An 18,920-nucleotide genomic window follows, 5' to 3' on the forward strand; every position below is an offset into this window, starting at 1 on the left:
TCTTTACAATCTTATAATTAATCGTGATGTTATCTCCAACCGCCCCAGGCCGACATTGGTTAATGCTATTGATTAGTGCTACTGATGCTGCTAATTCGTTATACTTTATGAATAAAGTTAGAAACAATTTTGTAATAATGAGTTATTTCAGTTGTGAGTACAAACAAAAACTATGTTACCTCACTGGCCATCCCCAGTAACTGCTCAGAAGTACAGAATGGAAATGTTATACGAAAGTCCACATGGATGGATGTTTAAAACGCGTGAAATTTTAGGTTTTATTTGTACATGACGATATGTAGTTTACAACTCTATACTGATTCACTGTGAATGATTGGTATAAACTGAACAACAATTACCAATTTTTTATTATTTTTTTAGTATATGCAAATTACTATACATTTTTTTGTTTTAAGGTATTACGAACTGTGATCCTAACGGTCCTCTAACGATGTGTATGTCCAAAATGGTAGCCACTTCTCATAAAGGCCGTTTCCACGCCTTTTTTTTCTGTCTTGTCCGGTAAAGTAGCCAACGGCATGAAGGCCCCTATGCCAAGACATAAATATGTGGCATCAAGAAAGAAGATTTAAACAAGAAGACAATTCAAGGAGCCATCCTAATGATGGGTCGTTATGTAGAAGCTATTGAAGATGTCCCATCTGGAAACATTTACAGGTTGTTCGGAGTGGGTCAATTTTTGGTTAAGCCCGATGCCATCACCACGTTCACAAGCATGCACAACTTGTATGTCAAGAAATTCGGCGTAACTCTCGTAGTACGTGTAACTGTTGAACCCAAGAATCCGGCCGATTCACTGAAACTTTTAGAAGGTACGCAAATGTTCACTTTTATTTTGTGATTATCACTAAGGTCTGTGTCATTTGACTTCAGATTTGAAACGTTTGGCTAAGTCTGACCTTATGGTACAATGTGTCATGGAAGAATCTAGGGAAAACATCATTGCCTTTGCCAGAGACTTCCACTTAGAAATCTCTCTGAAGGCCTTGGAGGAGGATCGATCATGCTAGAATTCAAGTTACTTAATCCGATCCAATAGTGCAATTCGTGTAATTGATGGTGCTCTTGTTGTAGATTGTATTACAAATAAGTAAATTTCTAAATAATTATTTGTATAATAAATTAAATAATTATGTATGTATTTTTGGTGTTACTTCACTTTGTATTAATATTACTAAAGAAACGTGCATAATGCAATTCAATGCAGATGAAATAACGCATATATAAATATATTTATGTGGTAAAGATAATTTATTAAAAACTTCCGAATTAAAGTAGGAAACATTGTAGTGTCTTTACAACTTATAATTAATCGTGATGTTATCTCCGACCGCCCCAGGCCGACATTAGTTAATGATTGGTGCTACTGATGCTGCTAATTCGTTATACTTTATGGATAAAGTTAGAAACAATTTTGTATTAATGAGTTATTCCAGTTGTGAGTACAAACGGAAACTATGTTACCTCACTGGCCATCCCCAGTAACTGCTCAGAAGTACAGAATGGAAATGTTATACGAAGGTTCACATGGATGGATGTTTAAAACGCGTGAAATTTTAGGTTTTATTTGTACATGACGATATGTAGTTTACAACTCTATGCTGATTCACTGTGAATGATTGGTATTAACTGAACAACAATTACCAATTTTTTATTATTTTTTTAGCATATGCAAATTACTATACTTCGCTTTTTGTTTTTAGGTATTACGAATTGTGATCCTAACGGTCCTCTGACGATGTATGTGTCTAAAATAGTACCCACTTCTCATAAAGGTCGTTTCCACGCTTTTTTTCCTGTCTTTTCCGGTAAATTAGCCAAAGGCATGAAGGCCCCTATCCTAAGACCTAAATATGTGGCATCAAGAAAGAAGATTTAAATGAGCAGACAATACATGGAACCATCCTCATGATGCGTCGTTATGTAGAAGTCATGGAAGATGTCCTATCTGGAAACATTTACAGGTTGTTCGGTGTGGATCAATTTTTGGTTAAGCCCGATACCATCACCACATTCACAAACAAGCAGAACTTGAATATCAAGGAGATCAGCTTATCTTCCATAGTACGTGTAGTTGTAGAACCGAAGAATCCGGCCCATTCAGAAAAACCTGTAGAAGGTACGGAAATATTCGCTTTTATTGTGTGACTATCACTAAGGTTTGTGTCATTTAACTTCAGGTTTGAAACGTTTGGCCAAGTCCGATCCTTTGGTAAAAAAATGGCAACGCCCTCTTAATTTATTTTTTCAAATCATATTTAATGGAGTGAGTTTTATTCTTAATTCTATTTGCAGGATTCCAATGGGCAACAAAGCAATCCATCGTGGTGGCGGTTAGATCATTCCTACAACCCGTCGTATGTTGTCTTGTCTGATTGCCTATTAGTCAATATATTATTAAAAGGTCAATAGTCTGGGCAGACGCCCAGCCCAGACTCATTGGACTTGTTTGTCAGTGTGAAATTCAGGTAAATCTTTTATACAATTAAATTTTCACTCCATCTTAGAAATACGTTCGATATCACAGAAAGCGGCACCAGATGATACAGCGTTGTATAAGCAGCAATTTTGAATTGTTTACATAATTATATCCCGGTTGATTTAGGACTTCTATCCACTCTCAGATGATTCTCTAGAATCTACTTGGTGTAGGTGTTTGAGCAATTAAAGTACTGGATACAACTTAGTCCATGTATATTTATACTTTACAAACATCTCGATTAAGGCCACAACACAGAAATGAATCAAGAGTGAGGGATCTTCATCTTGTCCGGGTGGTTTTATCACGAGCATGCGCCGTAGCATTTTTACGATTTTATATACAAAGCAACTACTCTTAACATTTAATTATTCAACAATATATAAGCCCATTCAGTATATAGGCGCATCGACCCAATTATTATATGTCCAACTATATGTGTTGTAACATTCGCAAGATATGTTATATTAATGGTATATTACTTTCGGATCTAAAGAATTCTTACTTTTTGGCCATTTGGAATAGGGGAACTAATAAAACATTAACAATCGTTAACAAAATTATTATATTAACAAATGTTTTATTAAAATATATCCAAAATTACCTGATTTCTTCTATAGATTTAATTGGCTGGTTTTCACAAAGTGTCAACGTGCTTGTTGAAAAATATGATTTATAATGTTTCGCATTTATAATTTAATTTTTGGAGATATTTCTTCAAGTTTAATGTGTTTAAAAAATATACCAAAAACGATACCATAAGTCATGTATCTAATATTTGACCGAACTGCTTTATTATTGAATTTTCAGTTTTAATATTATAATTTTTCTGGAAACATAATTATTTATCAGGTTATTTATTTATTATAAAAGCTAGTACTGTACTAATATACGAAATTCTTTTTTAAAGTTTTCCAGATCTCAGTCAATACTTGGACAAAATGTAAACGCGTCGTTAATGACAATCCATTTTTTTCTATAGTACAAATAAAAAGGCCGTGATCTACGTTCTCATCAGAGAGTAGACGGCAGACTGCATCTGCTTTTTAATTCCCAAATATAACAACCTGAGGGAGTCCAAACTTGCTGGAGAAAGCGAATTATGGGAGAATTGGGGAATTGGACAGTAGGGGTTGACAATACTTTGGTTGAAGGCTGCAATCCGACGAACTGTCGCAGTTAAAGAGGATGAGCAAACGTTAATTCATCAGTAAACTATTATATTTGTCATAGATTTTATAATTAATTAATAAATTTTTTTGGAAAAATGACTTGTTTTAATGCCTGACCATAACAAATGACACAAAGTTTTAAAATTACTTTCCAGGCGATGTGCATCCATTACAATATTTTTTAGAACCGATTTGGTGAAGGTAATTGGGCAATTAAAATACTGAATTCAGCTGAGCTGATCTGTATTTATACTTTATGAATAAGTTGGTTATGGCCACATCACAGAATTAATTAAGATGTCGGAATCTTCATCCTGCCCGTGAGGCTATAACTCGATCTTGCCCCGTGGCGTTTTACATATTTATATTTCAAGGCAGCAAAACATTTATTTATGCAATCGTGCTTAAAAGCGCATTTACCATATAGGCGTCTCTAATCAATTATTTGTGTCTAACATTCGGCCACCCTGACCTCGCAAAACTTCACTCCGACCTGCTCTTGGAATATGGTGGTTGTTATTATGGTTTTTTTTAATGGAGACATACTCTTAACTACTTGATCTTTTTAAATTTCTTATCTTGTTGATGATTTTTTCTTTATAGTTCCATTTTATACCCTCCATACTGTGTATTTTATAACTTCTGTGAAATCAATTTTTTTACTTCTTGGGGTGACCTGCAGTTTATTCCTTCGGTGAGGTCCGACTGCCAGACACCATTTTAAATTCTCTTAATTGTCTGGTATATTCAATGATTCTTTTTCTGTTTTCTTTTTTTTTATGATCCTTATAATATACGTCTTGCTCGGACAGGAGTTCGGTGGTACTATGAACTTAACTTAAACATTATCTATATATTTTGATCAAACGATGATAACTCTATTCCTAATTTTTGAATTATTCTATACTGCTGGCGTAAAAACTTTCTGTTCGTCAGACTGCATGCATCCCATGTGATGGAGGGCTGGACGCCTCCATACTGTCGTCCGTAATGTAGACCTTTCTACGTCTGTTGTGGTGACCACCGATTGATTGGCTACTCCTGTGCTGGCAGCCTGGCAGTAAACGTTCATAGCAACGTCGCTCGTGATGACCCCCCAGTTTTTGATACCCTTCATATCATCAGCTAATTTGTTGTCACGTGCATTGATTGTTCTTATCGTTGGAGTACCCCACATAGGTATGCCCCTTTTGCAAGCCCTCTTTACTTTAATAAATATAACTATATATTTCTATTAGATATCGATGTTATTTCCAGTTGCTCTATGTATTTGTGTTCTGAATCGCATCTTAAATTAATGACTTTATGTCTAACACGATCTGAGAATAGAATATATATTTTCATTGTGTAAAACAATCGAACACTTGTTACCTCCTACTGTCCAACCTCTTTGATAAAATTACTTTGCGAAAAGACAAAAAATAATTTGAATACATTTAGTGTTTAATATCTTACTATGTATTTTATAGCTTATCACTTTTGGCGCATAAAAAATATAACACACATTTATCTAATTTTTAGGCATTTAATTTTTAATCCTAAGCAAGCAGACCTTGATACTCAACAAGGCTTCTACTTATTGGCATATCAAGACACCAAATGATAGATAATCAAGGTAATAAAATGAAAAAATTAATGAATATGTTAACAATTAAAAAATAAAATACGGAAAAAGTTTTACAAGGAATAGACTATTTATCTCTAAAAATATTTGTCAACTGCATAAGTGAATCATATATAGTTATTAAACATACATTAAGCACATTTTTATAACATAAAACAATGAATTTTCAATAAATCACATAAACACTTAATATCGCACACTTATAATAAAATTTTAAAATAGAACATAATTTATTTGCTTTGGATAATATAGCTTTTGGACTTTTCCAAATTTCATTATTACATCACTTATTGTGTCAAGTGTTTTGTCTTTGTTTGTGATGAATCCACTGGTGTTTGTGGTACGTTTGCCTAAAAAGAAACCAATCAAAGCAAGTCAAATTTTGAAGAAAAACTCAAAAATTCATATTACATTTTTACGATCCTGACAACTATTCAATTTGGATTATGGATATGGCAGTGTCTGTAAGTTGTCCTATTCTCTGTCTTTCAGAATTCCGAAAATTCCGTCTCTTTAAAGCAGACTCTGTGTCTAAATTTCTCAATACTTGATGTTCGAGACAATATTGCTCTGCATTATAAGTTGGGCCCTCACACTAAAAATACAAAAAAATTATAATATTGATAGATTATTAGGATTTTCTAAAATCATAAATTACCTTATCCCAACTATCATCAACTGGTGCAAGTTTAATAGGTTCTAGAGGTGTTACTACCTTTTCAACTTCACTGCCTTCTTTTATTAGCTGCAATTCTATACACTTTTTATCCCGGCAGATACTATGGTGTAACTAGTATAAAAAAAGTACTGTATTGGTTTTCTTTAATAAATAATATACCTTACATTTAATTCTTCTGGTGGTACACGGTAACATGTATTATAATCACAAGGGACTAGTACAATATTCCCGCTGTTAGCAGCTTTGCATTTCTTCAAATGTAATTCCATCCTTGATACTCTTATGTGATGTGAGTTATTGTAAGGACAAATAAATTTTTCATTGGGACTGTAAAATATCGGTTAAGTATTATCTTTAAATTCTTTGGTCATACATTACTCTCTTAATATCTCCATTGTTTAAATTTCTGTATTATGTGTTTTTAAGATATTTTAAAGTATACACTAATATAAATTGTTAATAGTTAAATTATAAACGTTTATACGTGAATAAATGCACTTAAACTTTGAAATATTTCAAGGAAGCAAACATTGTTTATCAAATTCTTTTATCAAAATATTTTATGTTTTCTTATTGATTACATATACGGAAGATTAAAGAATAAACTAGAGATGATGAAAGAAAATCGATTGTAACTTCCGATGTATCGATAGTTACATAAATTATTCCATAAATATTATAAAACCATTTAATTATTTTTAATAAACTATTAAATTTGGTACTTAACCTTAAAAGATTAGCTTCTCTACACTAATTAAAATAAAATATTTATAAAAAAATCTATAAATAATATCGATATTTTTTTGGGCCGTGCCCTATGTATATGTTAAATCGCAATTTAAAATACTGACTTTATTTCTAACATGATCTGAGAAAGTATTTTCCAGTAGCAGTAGCTGTTAAAAAATATCTATATTTTATTCATCCCTTATATCCATATACTTTTTTAAAAGTTGACCTTGAAAGTGAAAGGAATACATAAAATTAAACAAATTAACTCGGCGGGAATGTGACACTAGCAGTTGGAAATATCATTCAACATCTTCCCGTGCTGCACCTCCGAATTGTTCCAGAACAGTCTCCGTTAGTTCGTTGATCGAAACGCATTGCCTTGTCTTACCTATCGGACCAATAAGGTAGTATTTTTGTCGAATAAAGGCCTCTTATTTAAACAAATAAGGTTAGAATATAATGAACATTTTTAAGACTAGAACATCTGTGCTGAGGTTATAACAGTGAGTTAAATAAGAATTTCTTTATTAAAATAAGTGGTGACAGTGATAAAATAGCCGACGGATTATCCCGTTCAAAAATGGTAAAATCAGACTGTGTAGAAACTTCGCTTTTCGTCTAATCATAATAGAAGTTAGAATTAACTGAATTAGCGTAAAAATGCTGTATGGCGTGGTAAACTTCCTCATCTGATGCTTCTAATGCACAAGCTGTGCCGTCAATCATGATGTCATAATTTGTTTGTCAAAAATATAAACTACAAATTAGGGCTAAGAGATAACATTATAATTGTTAAGGCAAGTCAATGTATCAAATTCCGGTACATTGTTACTATTTGAATGTCAAGCTATATATAATAGTAGAGGGAAAGAGTGTAGTAGACCTTATTCTTGAGTTAGCTATAAATAATCTCCGAGTTAACTTCCTATAATGTAACAACTCTCTGATATGGTGTCAATGTCCTGTAAGAAATACTTCTATTTATTGGTAATTAAAATACAAATATTCAACAAGCATTATAATGGTCACAATCTTGATAATATACTAGGGGTTGCAACGGTGATTACAATAACAATCGTATATCAACTACGTCAGTAAGATACTCTTCGAGAGACTCTAAGAAACTATATGATTTCCGGTCAAGGCGTCGTCCTTTGTATCCAAAAGTGTACATCTCAGCATTCCCATCGTTCGGACCCGTTACCACGTCCACCTCGATTAGCGAATGAGTCATTAGGTGCCCTCTATGTTATTGGTCAACAATGCCGATCTATATTATCTTACGGTCCATCTCTTAGTGATTATGGAAAATTTCACTTGATTCATTTACCACAACGACATATTTTGTTGCACTGTATTCAGAATCATTGAATAGGGACTATGTCTTTTTAATCTGAAGCGGCAGTAGAAATAAAAAATTATGGGAATATACGAATAGTTAATTTAAATTAAGAAAGAAAAGAATTTTAAGCAAGTTCAAAGTACCGTCCCTCATTCTTCCTGTTCTGTCGGAAATTAATTATCGGTTAAAAAATTTTAAACTAAATAATACTAATTTTTCTACTATAGAACAAAAGAAATCTCCGTAAATTCCCTATTCCTACTCTGTTGTGTGATAACAAGACATAGCATTTCATTATAATGATGACAGTGGTGCAGAAACATCCTACAAACAACAAATTTCCGAGAAATCGACAGACATAAAGCTTATGATGCAGATCTTTTCAAGTCGAGGAACAAAGAGGGTATTCAATGTCGGCACCTGTGAACTTACAGGAGTTTTACGGGCGGCCCAATTGATATTTTTATATATTTGTTGTACATGATAAGGCTTTGCTCCAGGAATTAGATGTCGTCATAAACTGGAATGTGATCAGTAAAACCAATTTTAAAATATATAAAACTACTGATGGATTGGAAATAAGGTATGACTTATTTATATTCCGAAAACTACGATAGGTCTGAAGTATATTAATATAGATGATTAGTATTAATATAGATGGCGAAAAAATACAAAAAATGTTTTAAAAACGTCAAAATGTCAAAATGTTGATATGCTTGAGATATTGATTATGAGGTTCTTTCGATCAAAAACAAGGGTTATACTCAAGTTCTGATCATAACGGATACAATTTTTAAAATGCTTTTGGCGTTATCTCGTAATAAACAAACAACTACAGACGCACTACTACACAGACATGACTACAGATAGACAATTTTCTACAAAATACTAAAAGGAATACAATATACCACGAAGAGATATAACAGAGAGAGCAGCACAATTTACATTTGTAACTTTTCGCAATTTCCTGGAACATGAAATGTGAAATTACGTCTCATCGCTATTGGAATGCCCCAAAATACATTATCTGTTGGAACTTTTGATCCGCACAGTTTTCAGTTTACTGAAGATCTGCTTAAAAATTAAGAAGGAAAGATAATAATTTGAATTAAAATATCTACCGGGTGTTGTGTTGCTTCGTTTTAATTTGGATTTAAATGGATTATTAGTTGGACTGCTTCGATTTTGAACATTACACAATAGTATGAAATGCATAATGTATATAATATATATAGTAACTAAGTAGTAACTATATATAATAACTATGTAGTTTAAATGTTTACATATTTGTGAATTAGTTAACAATAAATTATTTTGAATAGATTTCTATTATAAAATTGAGAATTATATTATTTTTATTACTCCAGTTATTTCAAATATAGTAAGAATATACATGGGATTGACACTTAGTTTAATAACTACAAGAAAATTTCATTTTAAATCAATAGCATAAAATACACCAGACGGTTGAACTTTATTTTAATATACAAACAATAGTATGAGCTCTCTTCTGTTATTACAGAAATTTGTTTTATGTTTTTAAACATTACGAATTCTTGACATTTATTTTTGATATAGGTGAATTTTACAGCAGATGAAATTTGTGCCATGATGGTCAAAAAACGAAACATCCGTAATATATCCGTCATAGCTCACGTAGATAACGGAAAATCATTTTTAACAGACTCCTTAGTAGCAAAAACTGTTATTATTGCTGGTGCCAAAGTTAGAGAAATACATTTTACAGACACCGGAAAAAATTAACAAGACAGATTTATAAGCATATTAAGAATATGTAGTCTTTTGAAATATTGAACGACGAAATTTACAAACCACTGAACTTATGTGATAATTTTGATTAGTGATTCTGAAGCTTTATCTCTTTAAAATAAAACTGGGTATTTGTTATAATAAAAATACTAACTTTTTTCATAAATAATATTGATTAACGCGAAAAAGAATAGAAAGTTTTCTTGATTAATTTGATTGGTTCCTCTGGGCACATAGATTTCCGTTCTGAAGTAACTACTGCCCTTCGTATAACTGATGGTGCTCTTGTAGTAGATTGTGTTTCGGATAAGTAAATTCCTAAATAATTATTTGTATAATAAATTAAATAATTATGTATGTATTTTTGGTGTTACTTCACTTTGTATTAATTTTACTAAAGAACATGCATAATGCAATTCAATGCAAATGCAATAACGCATATCTAAATATATATCTGTGGTAAAGACAATTTATTAAGAACTTCCGAATTACAGTAGGAAACATTGTAGTGTCTTTACAATCTTTTAATTAATCGTGATGTCATCTCCAACCGCCCCAGGCCATCATCGGTTAATGATTGGTGCTACTGATGCTGCTAATTCGCTATAAATTATGAATTAAGTTAGAAACAATTTTGTAATAATGAATTATTTGCAGGTATGTGTACAACCGGAAACTATGTGACGTCAGGCTATCGACGGACGTATTAAGCCAATCTTGTTCATGAACAAGATGGACCGTACCCATTTGAAATTGCAGTTGGATGCTGAATAACTTTACCAAACTTTCTGACGATTAACAATCTATGGGCTTAGGAATATTTCAACCCAAAAACAGAATAATAATCACAAAAGATCGTTTTACATGTACATCTTGAATCCATCTACAAAATTTTTGACTTGATTATGAACTGCAAGTAAACATCTGTTCTATTATTAAAAAAAAATTCTTCCAGCACAATTAGGCCACTATACAGTTTACAAAATAACTTTTATGAAGTCATTAGGAAATAAATATATTGTTGGCAGTGCATTGGAAGAAAATTATTAGCTTAGGTATTAAACTCTTTCATGTTACCTCTATCTTTATATCCTATGGTGACAAGCTGTTATATCCAGAATGCATTATATATTTTTAGCTCTTGGGTGTAACTAAAATTTTTATTTTAGGAAAGAAGAATATTCTCTCTACACTGCGCATTAACTTGAAATATGAAGACAAGGATAAGGATGGAAAACAATTTAGTCGGACATTGTTACCTGTTGGTGGGACTTTGCTTCAGATGATTGCCGTTCACTTAGCATCCCCAGTAACTGCTCTGAAATACAGAATGGAAATGTTATACGAAGGTCCACATGATGGTGAAGCCGCTCTTGGTATGTGTCACCTGCATGGATTTTTAAAACGCGTTAAATTTTGGTATTAATTTGTACTTGATGATGTGTAGTTTAAAACTCTAGACTGATTCACTGTGAATGATTGGTATAAACTAAACAACAATTACCAATTTTTTATTAATTTTTTAATATTTGCAAATGACTATACTTTGCTTGTTTTTGTTTTTAGGTATTAAAAATTGTAATCCTAACGGTCCTATGATGATATGTGTCTTAAATGTTGCCCACTTCTCATAAAGGTTATTTCTACGATTTTTGGTCCTGTTTTTTCCGGTAAAGTAGCCAACGGCGTGAAGGCCCCTATCCCAAGACCTAAATATGTGGCTTCAAGAAAGAAGATTCGAGAAGACAATTCAGGGGGCCATCCTCATGATGGATCGTATGGTCGTTATATATATAATTAGAGAATGATATATATTAGGTGAGTTAGTGTACAGTTCTTTTGGTTTAATTTTAAAATATTTCTTCCGTACTCTGGAACAAATAAAACACGCACTATATAGAGTTTTAAACGAAAAGTTGCAGGCGTCTGAAAATTTTGAAACAAATGTGCTAGTACACTAAGAACAACGTTACTAATTATGTTCCTGTTTTTGTCTAGATGAATCTTCCACTGGCTTTTGGTTTATAGATCATACCAATTAATAAGCAAAAAAATGGCAACGCCCTCTTAATTTATTTTTTCAAATCATATTTAATGGAGTGAGTTTTATTCTTAATTCTATTTGCAGGATTCCAATGGGCAACAAAGCAATCCATCGTGGTGGCGGTTAGATTATTCCTACAACCCGTCGTATGTTGTCTTTATGCTTGCCTATTAGTCAATATATTATTAGAAATTCAATAGTCTGGGCAGACGTCCAGCCCAAACTCATTGAACTTGTTTGTCAGTGTGAATTTCAGGTAAATCTTTTATACAATTATATTTTCACTCCATCTTAGAAATACGTTCCATATCACAGAAAGCGGCACCAGATGATACAGCGTTGTATAAGTAGCAATTTTGAATTGTTTACATAATTATATCCCGGTTGATTTAGAACTTCTATCCATTCTCAGATGATCCTCTAGAATCGACTTGTGGTAGGTATTTGAGTAATTAAAGTACTGGATACAACTTAGTCCATGCATATTTATACTTTACAAACATCTCGATTAAAGCCACAACACAGAAATGAATCAAGAGTGAGGGATCTTCATCTTGTCCGGGTGGTTTTATCACGAGCATGCGCCGTAGCGTTTTTACGATTTTATATACAAAGCAACTACTCTTAACATTTAATTATTCAACAATATATAAGCCGATTCAGTATATAGGCGCATCCACCCAATTATTATATGTCCAACTATATGTGTAACATTCGCAAGATATGTTATATTAATGGTATATTACTTTCGAATCTAAAGAATTCTTACTTTTTGGCCATTTGGAATAGGGGAACTAATAAAACATTAACAATCGTTAACAAAATTATTATATTAACAAATGTTTTATTAAAAGATATTCAAAATTACCTGATTTCTGCTATAGATTTAATTGGCTGGTTTTCACAATGTGTCAACATGCTTGTTGAAAAATATGATTTATAATGTTTCGCATTTATAATTTAATTTTTGGAGATATTTCTTCAAGTTTAATATGTTTAAAAAATATACCAAAAACCATACCATAAGTCATATATCTAATATTTGACCGAACTGTTTTATTATTGAATTTTCCGTTTTAATGTTATAATTTTTCTGGAAACATAATTATTTATCAGATTATTTATTTATTATAAAAGCTAGTACTGTACTAATATACGAAATTCTTTTTTAACATATCTAATATTTTATTTTGTTGTTTTTCAGGATACATATAAAATAAAGAAAGTTTTCCAGATCTCAGTCAATACTTGGAGAAAATGTAAACGCGTCGTTAATGACAATCCATTTTTTTCTATAGTACAAATAAAAAGGGCGTGATCCACGTTCTCATCAGAGAGTAGACGGCAGACTGCATCTGCTTTTTAAATCCCAAATATAACAACTTGAGGGAGTCCAAACTTGCTGGAGAAAGCGAATTATAGGAGAATTGGGGAATTGGACAGTAGGGGTTTTCAGTACTTTGGTTGAAGGCTGCAATCCGACGAACTGTAACATTTAAAAAGGATGAGCAATTTAATATATATTTGGGTATACATGTATGCTAGAGCCTGGTCTGGAATAAGGCGTAAAATACAACTATAAGAATCACTCGCTGTTCGGTGAACTTGAGAGGACAGTTTTGTCCATTTTTAAGGTCCACCCGATAGAGGTGCGGTGGACGTGGGTAGAAGAATGAGTCCATAAAGATACCAGATAACTGAAGTAAGGTAGTACATTCCATCTTACCGTGAACTTGTTAGGTTTATTAAGTTGTCTTTTTATAGCATTCATATGAATCGTAAAATTCAATTAATGTTATCAACGTTTTTAGTATTTAAATTTCAAACGTTAATTCATCAATAAACTATTATATTTCTTGTCATAGATTTTATAATTAATTAATAAATTTTTTTGGAAAAATGACTTGTTTTAATGCTTGACCATAAAAAATGACACAAAGTTTTAAAATTACTTTCCTGACGATGTGCATCCATTATAATATTTTTTAGAACCGATTTGGTGAAGGTAATTGGGCAATTAAAATACTGAATTCAGCTGAGCCGCTCTGTATTTATACTTTATGAATAAGTCGGTTATGGCCACATCACAGAATTAATTAAGATGCCGGAATCTTCATCCTGCCCGTGAGGCTATAACTCGATCTTGCTCCGTAGCGTTTTACATATTTATATTTCAAGGCAGCAAAACATTTATTTATGCAATCGTGCTTAAAAGCGCATTTACCATATAGGCGTCTCTAATCAATTATTTGTGTCTTAAATTCGGCCACCCTGACCTCGCAAAACTTCACTCCGACCTGCTCTTGGAATATGGTGGTTGTTATTCTGGTTTTTCTATAATGGAGCCATACTCTTAACTACTTGATCTTTTAAAATTTCTTACCTTGTTGATGATTTTTTCTTTATAGTTCCATTTTATACTTTCCATACTGTGTATTTTATAACTTCTGTGAAATCAATTTTTTTACTTTTTGGGGTGACCTGCAGTTTATTCCTTCGGTGAGGTCTGACTGCCAGACACCATTTTAAATTCTCTTAATGGTCTGGTATATTCAATGACTCTTTTTCTGTTTTCTTTTTTTTGTTGTGGTGACTACCGATTGGTTGACTACTCCTGTGCTGACAGCCTGGCAGTAAACGTTCATAGCAACGTCGCTCGTGATGGCCCCCAGTTTTTGGTACCCTTCATATCATCAGCTAATTTGTTGTCACGTGCATTGGTTGTTCTTATCGTTGGAGTACCCCACATAGGTATGCCCCTTTTGCAAGCCCTCTTTACTTTCCTAAATATAACTATATATTTGTATTAGATATCGATGTTCTTTCCAGTTGCTCTATGTATTTGTGTTCTGAATCGCATCTTAAATTAATGATTTTTGTCTAACACGATCTCAGAATAGAATATATATTTTCATTGTGTAAAACTATCGAACACTTGTTACCTCCTACTGTCCAACCTCTTTGATAAAATTACTTTGAGCGGAAAGATAAAAAATAATTTGAATACATTTAGTGTCTAATATCTTACTATGTATTTTATAGCTTATCACTTTTGGCGCATAAAAAATATAACACACATTTATCTAATCTATCTAATTTTTAGGCATTTAATTTTTAATCCTAAGCAAGCAGACCTTGATACTCAACAAGGCTTCTACTTATTGGCATATCAAAACACCAAATGATAGATAATCGAGGTAATAAAATAAAAAAATTAATGAATATGTTAACAATAAAAAAATAAAATACGGAATAAGTTTTACAAGGAATAGACTATTTATCTCTAAAAATATTTGTCAACTGTATAATTAAATAATATATAGTTAATAAACATACATTAAGCACATTTTTATAACATAAAACAATGAATTTTCAATAAATCACATAAACACTTCATATCGCACACTTATAATAAAATTTTAAAATAGAACATAATTTATTTGGTTTGGATAATATAGCTTTTGGACTTTTCCAATTTTTCGTTATTACATCACTTATTGCGTCAGGTGTTTTGTCTTTGTTTGTGATGAAACCACTGGTGTTTGTGGTACGTTTGCCTAAAAAGAAACCAATCAAAGCAAGTCAAATTTTGAAGAAAAACTCAAAAATTCATATTACATTTTGACGATCCTGACAACTATTCAATTTGGATTTATTGGATACGGCAGTGTCTGTAAGTTGTCCTATTCTCTGTCTTTCAGAATTCCGAAAATTCCGTCTCTTTGAAGCAGACTCTGTGTCTAAACGTCTCAATACTTGATGTTCGAGACAATATTGCTCTGCATTATAAGTTGGGCCCTCACTCTAAAAATACAAAAAAATTATAATATTTATAGATTATTAGGATTTTCTAAAATCATAAATTACGTTATCCCAACTATCATCAACTGGTACAAGTTTAATAGGTTCTAGAGGTGTTACCACCTTTTCAACTTCACTGCCTTCTTTTATTAGCTGCAATTCTATACACTTTTTATCCGGGCACATACTATGGTGTAACTAGTATAAAAAAAAGTACTGTATTGGTTTTCTTTAATAAATAATACACCTTACATTTAATTCTTCTGGTGGTACACGGTGACATGTATTATAATCACAAGGGACTAGTACAATATTCCCGCTGTTAGCAGCTTTGCATTTCTTCAAATGTAATTCCATCCTTGATACTCTTATGTGATGTGAGTTATTGTAAGGACAAATAACTTTTTCATTGGGACTGTAAAATATCGTTTAAGTATTATCTTTAAATTCTTTGGTCATACATTACTCTCTTAATATCTCCATTGTTTAAATTTCTGTATTATATGTTTTTAAGATATTTTAAAATATACACTAATATAAATTGTTAATAGTTAAATTATAAACGTTTATACGTGAATAAATGCACTTAAACTTTGAAATATTTCAAGGTAGCAAACATTGTTTATCAAATTTTTTTGTCAAAATATTTTGTTTTCTTATTGATTACATATATGGAAGATCAAAGAATAAACTAGAGATGATGAAAGAAAATCGATTGTAACTTCCGATGTATCGATAGTTACATAAATTATTCCATAAATATTATAAAACCTTTTAATCATTTTTAATAAACTATTAAATTTGGTACTTAACCTTAAAAGATTAGCTTCTCTACACTAATTAAAATAAAATATTTATTAAAAAATTCGATACTTTAATGCACATTTTACAATCTTTAAATAATATCGATATTTTTTTGGGCCTGCCCTGTGTGTATGTTAAATCGCAATTTAAAATACTGACTTTTTTCTAACATGATCTTAGAAAAAAAAACATTTCTAAAATGTAAAACATAATCGAAACATAACGATTAATATACTTTGAAAACGGATATTTAATTTTATATACTAATATACTTATTAATATACTTTTTACAGTATTTACAAAACATCGGCCTATATATCAATATTTTTATTTTTTATTAAAAAATCTACATATTTTTTGTGAAATATCGAAGTATTTTCCAGTAGCAGTAGCTGTTAAAAAATATTTATATTTTATTCATCCCTTATATCCATATACTTTTTTTAAAAGTTGACCTTGAAAGTGAAAGGAATACAACAAGGAATACATTCAACATCTTCCATTCAAGATCAAAATGATATTAAGTCGACTGCACGTTGTCGATATGTTCCCGTGCCGCACCACCGAATGGTTCCAGAACAGTCTCCGTTAGTTCGTTAATCGAAACGCATTGCCTTGTCTTACTTGTCGGACCAATAAGGTAGTATTTTTGTCGAATAAATGCCTCTTATTTAAACAAATAAGGTTAGAATATAATGAACATTTTAAAGACTAGAACATCTGTGCTGAGCTTATAACAGTGAGTTAAATAAAAATTTCTTTATTAAAATAAGTGGTGACAGTGATAAAATAGCCGATGGATTATCCCCTTCAAAAATGGTAAAATCAGACTGTGTAGAAACTTTGCTTTTCGTCTTATCAGAACAGAAGCTGGAAATAACTGAATTAGCTTAAAAATACTGTATGGCGTGGTAAAATTCTTCATCTGGTGCTTCTAATGCACAAGCTAGAATGGTTTGGATATGCAATTAATCTAAACTAAAAATTAGGGGTAAGTGATAACATTATAATTGTTAAGGCAAGTCAATCTGTCAAAGTCCGGTACATACTATACAGTACATAGTTACTATTTGAATGTTAAGCTATATATAATAGTACAGGAAAAATGTGTAACAGACCTTATTTTTGGGTTTACTAACAAATAATTTCCGAGTTAACTTGTCTATAATGCAACAACTCTCTGAATTGGCGTCAATGTCCTGTATGAAATACTTTTATTTCTTGGTAAATAAAATACAAATAATCAAAATACAAATTCAAATATTATAATGGTCACTATCTTGATAATATACTAGGTGTTGCAACGGTGATTACAATAACAATCGTATATCAACTACGTCAGCAAAAAACTCTTCGAGAGACTCTAAGAAACTATATGATTTCTGGTCAAGGCGTCGGCCTTTGTAGCCAAAAAGTGTCCATCTCAGCATTCCCATCGCTCGGTCCCGATACCACGTCTGTCTCGATTAGCGAATGAGTCATCAGGTGCCCTCTATGTAATTGGTTAACAATACCGATCTATATTTTGTTATAGCCCATCTCTCAGTGATTATGGAGAATTTCACTTGATTCATTTACCACAACGATCTACTTTGACGCACTGTATTAAGTAACATTGAATACGGACTATATCTTTTTACTTTGCATAGAAATAAAAAATTCTGGGAATATACGAATAGTTAATTTAAATCCAGAAAGAAGTCATCCGTTTGTACTCAATCATTGCAAAAAGGCCCATGCTGAAATTAGTTGTTGGTTAAAAAATTTTAAACCAAATAATACTAATTGTTCTACTATACAACAAAAGAAATCTCCATAAAATCCCTATTCCTACTCTGTTGTGTGATAACAAGACATAGCATTTCATTATAATGATGACTGTTGTGCAGAAACATCTACTAGAGGATAGAAACACCACTTAAAATCTGTCATTCGAGGGCAAAATGACTGCAAATCGACTGCTACGTTGTCGATATTTTAAATTATTATTTACATATAGGGAAAATAGTTTAGTGGAGGATTTACAGATTTGCGGCTAGCTGCATATTAAAATTTTGCAGTAAGTCTTAGGTCTGCAATACGTTAACCTAATTCACAAACATACTGAATAATTTTTTCTGTTAATTAGAATTTGCAAATACTAAAATATCGCAATATAATATAGTTTTAAGCAATATAAATAAATATAGTTTTGCATAGTACTAGGATTTGTATTAAAAGTTTGAGTCTCGTTTTCCTCATTTTTCCGCTTTCTAACTTTTAAACTTTTAGGGCGCTTCGATTTCATTTGGATTATTTTATCATATTTCACATCACATCATAATGCAACCAGCAGCAAAAAGAACATAAATGAATAAATGGAACTAAAATGTATTAAGGCAAATAATCTAAATTTGCCTACAATATAACGACTACTGTGTGACTATAACTAAAATAATTTTAAAAATAGTTT

At 31.6% G+C, this 18,920-nt stretch overlaps 2 protein-coding genes and 1 pseudogene across 3 annotated transcripts; 1 reads left to right on the forward strand and 2 right to left on the reverse strand.

Moving 5' to 3' along the window:
* Nucleotides 1–172: 172 nt before the first annotated feature.
* LOC143205744 (elongation factor 2 pseudogene) lies at nucleotides 173–13,763 on the forward strand (annotated as a pseudogene). Its single transcript, XR_013007885.1, has 5 exons — nucleotides 173–284; nucleotides 417–833; nucleotides 895–2,140; nucleotides 2,317–2,489; nucleotides 13,068–13,763. The product of XR_013007885.1 is annotated as an elongation factor 2 pseudogene (transcript).
* On the reverse strand, nucleotides 5,146–6,539 carry LOC143205678 (gametocyte-specific factor 1 homolog). The gene is made up of 5 exons (XM_076418774.1): nucleotides 6,354–6,539; nucleotides 6,140–6,302; nucleotides 5,955–6,086; nucleotides 5,708–5,891; nucleotides 5,146–5,646 (listed from the first exon to the last, which is right to left on the reverse strand). The coding sequence occupies exons 1-4, from the start codon at nucleotides 6,368–6,370 to the stop codon at nucleotides 5,727–5,729; spliced, it is 477 nt and encodes a 158-aa protein (XP_076274889.1). The 5' UTR covers nucleotides 6,371–6,539; the 3' UTR covers nucleotides 5,146–5,646; nucleotides 5,708–5,726.
* Nucleotides 13,764–15,116: 1,353 nt separating the features above from the next.
* On the reverse strand, nucleotides 15,117–16,294 carry LOC143205671 (uncharacterized). The gene is made up of 5 exons (XM_076418766.1): nucleotides 16,131–16,294; nucleotides 15,917–16,079; nucleotides 15,731–15,862; nucleotides 15,482–15,667; nucleotides 15,117–15,420 (listed from the first exon to the last, which is right to left on the reverse strand). The coding sequence occupies exons 1-5, from the start codon at nucleotides 16,145–16,147 to the stop codon at nucleotides 15,358–15,360; spliced, it is 561 nt and encodes a 186-aa protein (XP_076274881.1). The 5' UTR covers nucleotides 16,148–16,294; the 3' UTR covers nucleotides 15,117–15,357.
* Nucleotides 16,295–18,920: the final 2,626 nt, after the last annotated feature.

The sequence above is a fragment of the Rhynchophorus ferrugineus genome, unplaced genomic scaffold (assembly GCF_030347505.1).
Source record: "Rhynchophorus ferrugineus isolate W39M unplaced genomic scaffold, kcgeb_rfMv2 rfM14, whole genome shotgun sequence".
Classification (NCBI taxonomy): domain Eukaryota; kingdom Metazoa; phylum Arthropoda; class Insecta; order Coleoptera; family Curculionidae; genus Rhynchophorus; species Rhynchophorus ferrugineus.

Excerpts from the sequence above, each read along its gene's own strand:
- LOC143205678 (XM_076418774.1), bottom strand. Across the intron at positions 6,087-6,139 it reads TACCACCAGAAGAATTAAAT|TTACACCATAGTATCTGCCG; the intron begins GTAAGGTATATT and ends TTTTTATACTAG. Across the intron at positions 5,892-5,954 it reads TTGATGATAGTTGGGATAAG|TGTGAGGGCCCAACTTATAA; the intron begins GTAATTTATGAT and ends TTGTATTTTTAG.
- LOC143205671 (XM_076418766.1), bottom strand. Across the intron at positions 15,668-15,730 it reads TTGATGATAGTTGGGATAAC|AGTGAGGGCCCAACTTATAA; the intron begins GTAATTTATGAT and ends TTGTATTTTTAG. Across the intron at positions 15,421-15,481 it reads GTTGTCAGGATCGTCAAAAT|GCAAACGTACCACAAACACC; the intron begins GTAATATGAATT and ends GTTTCTTTTTAG.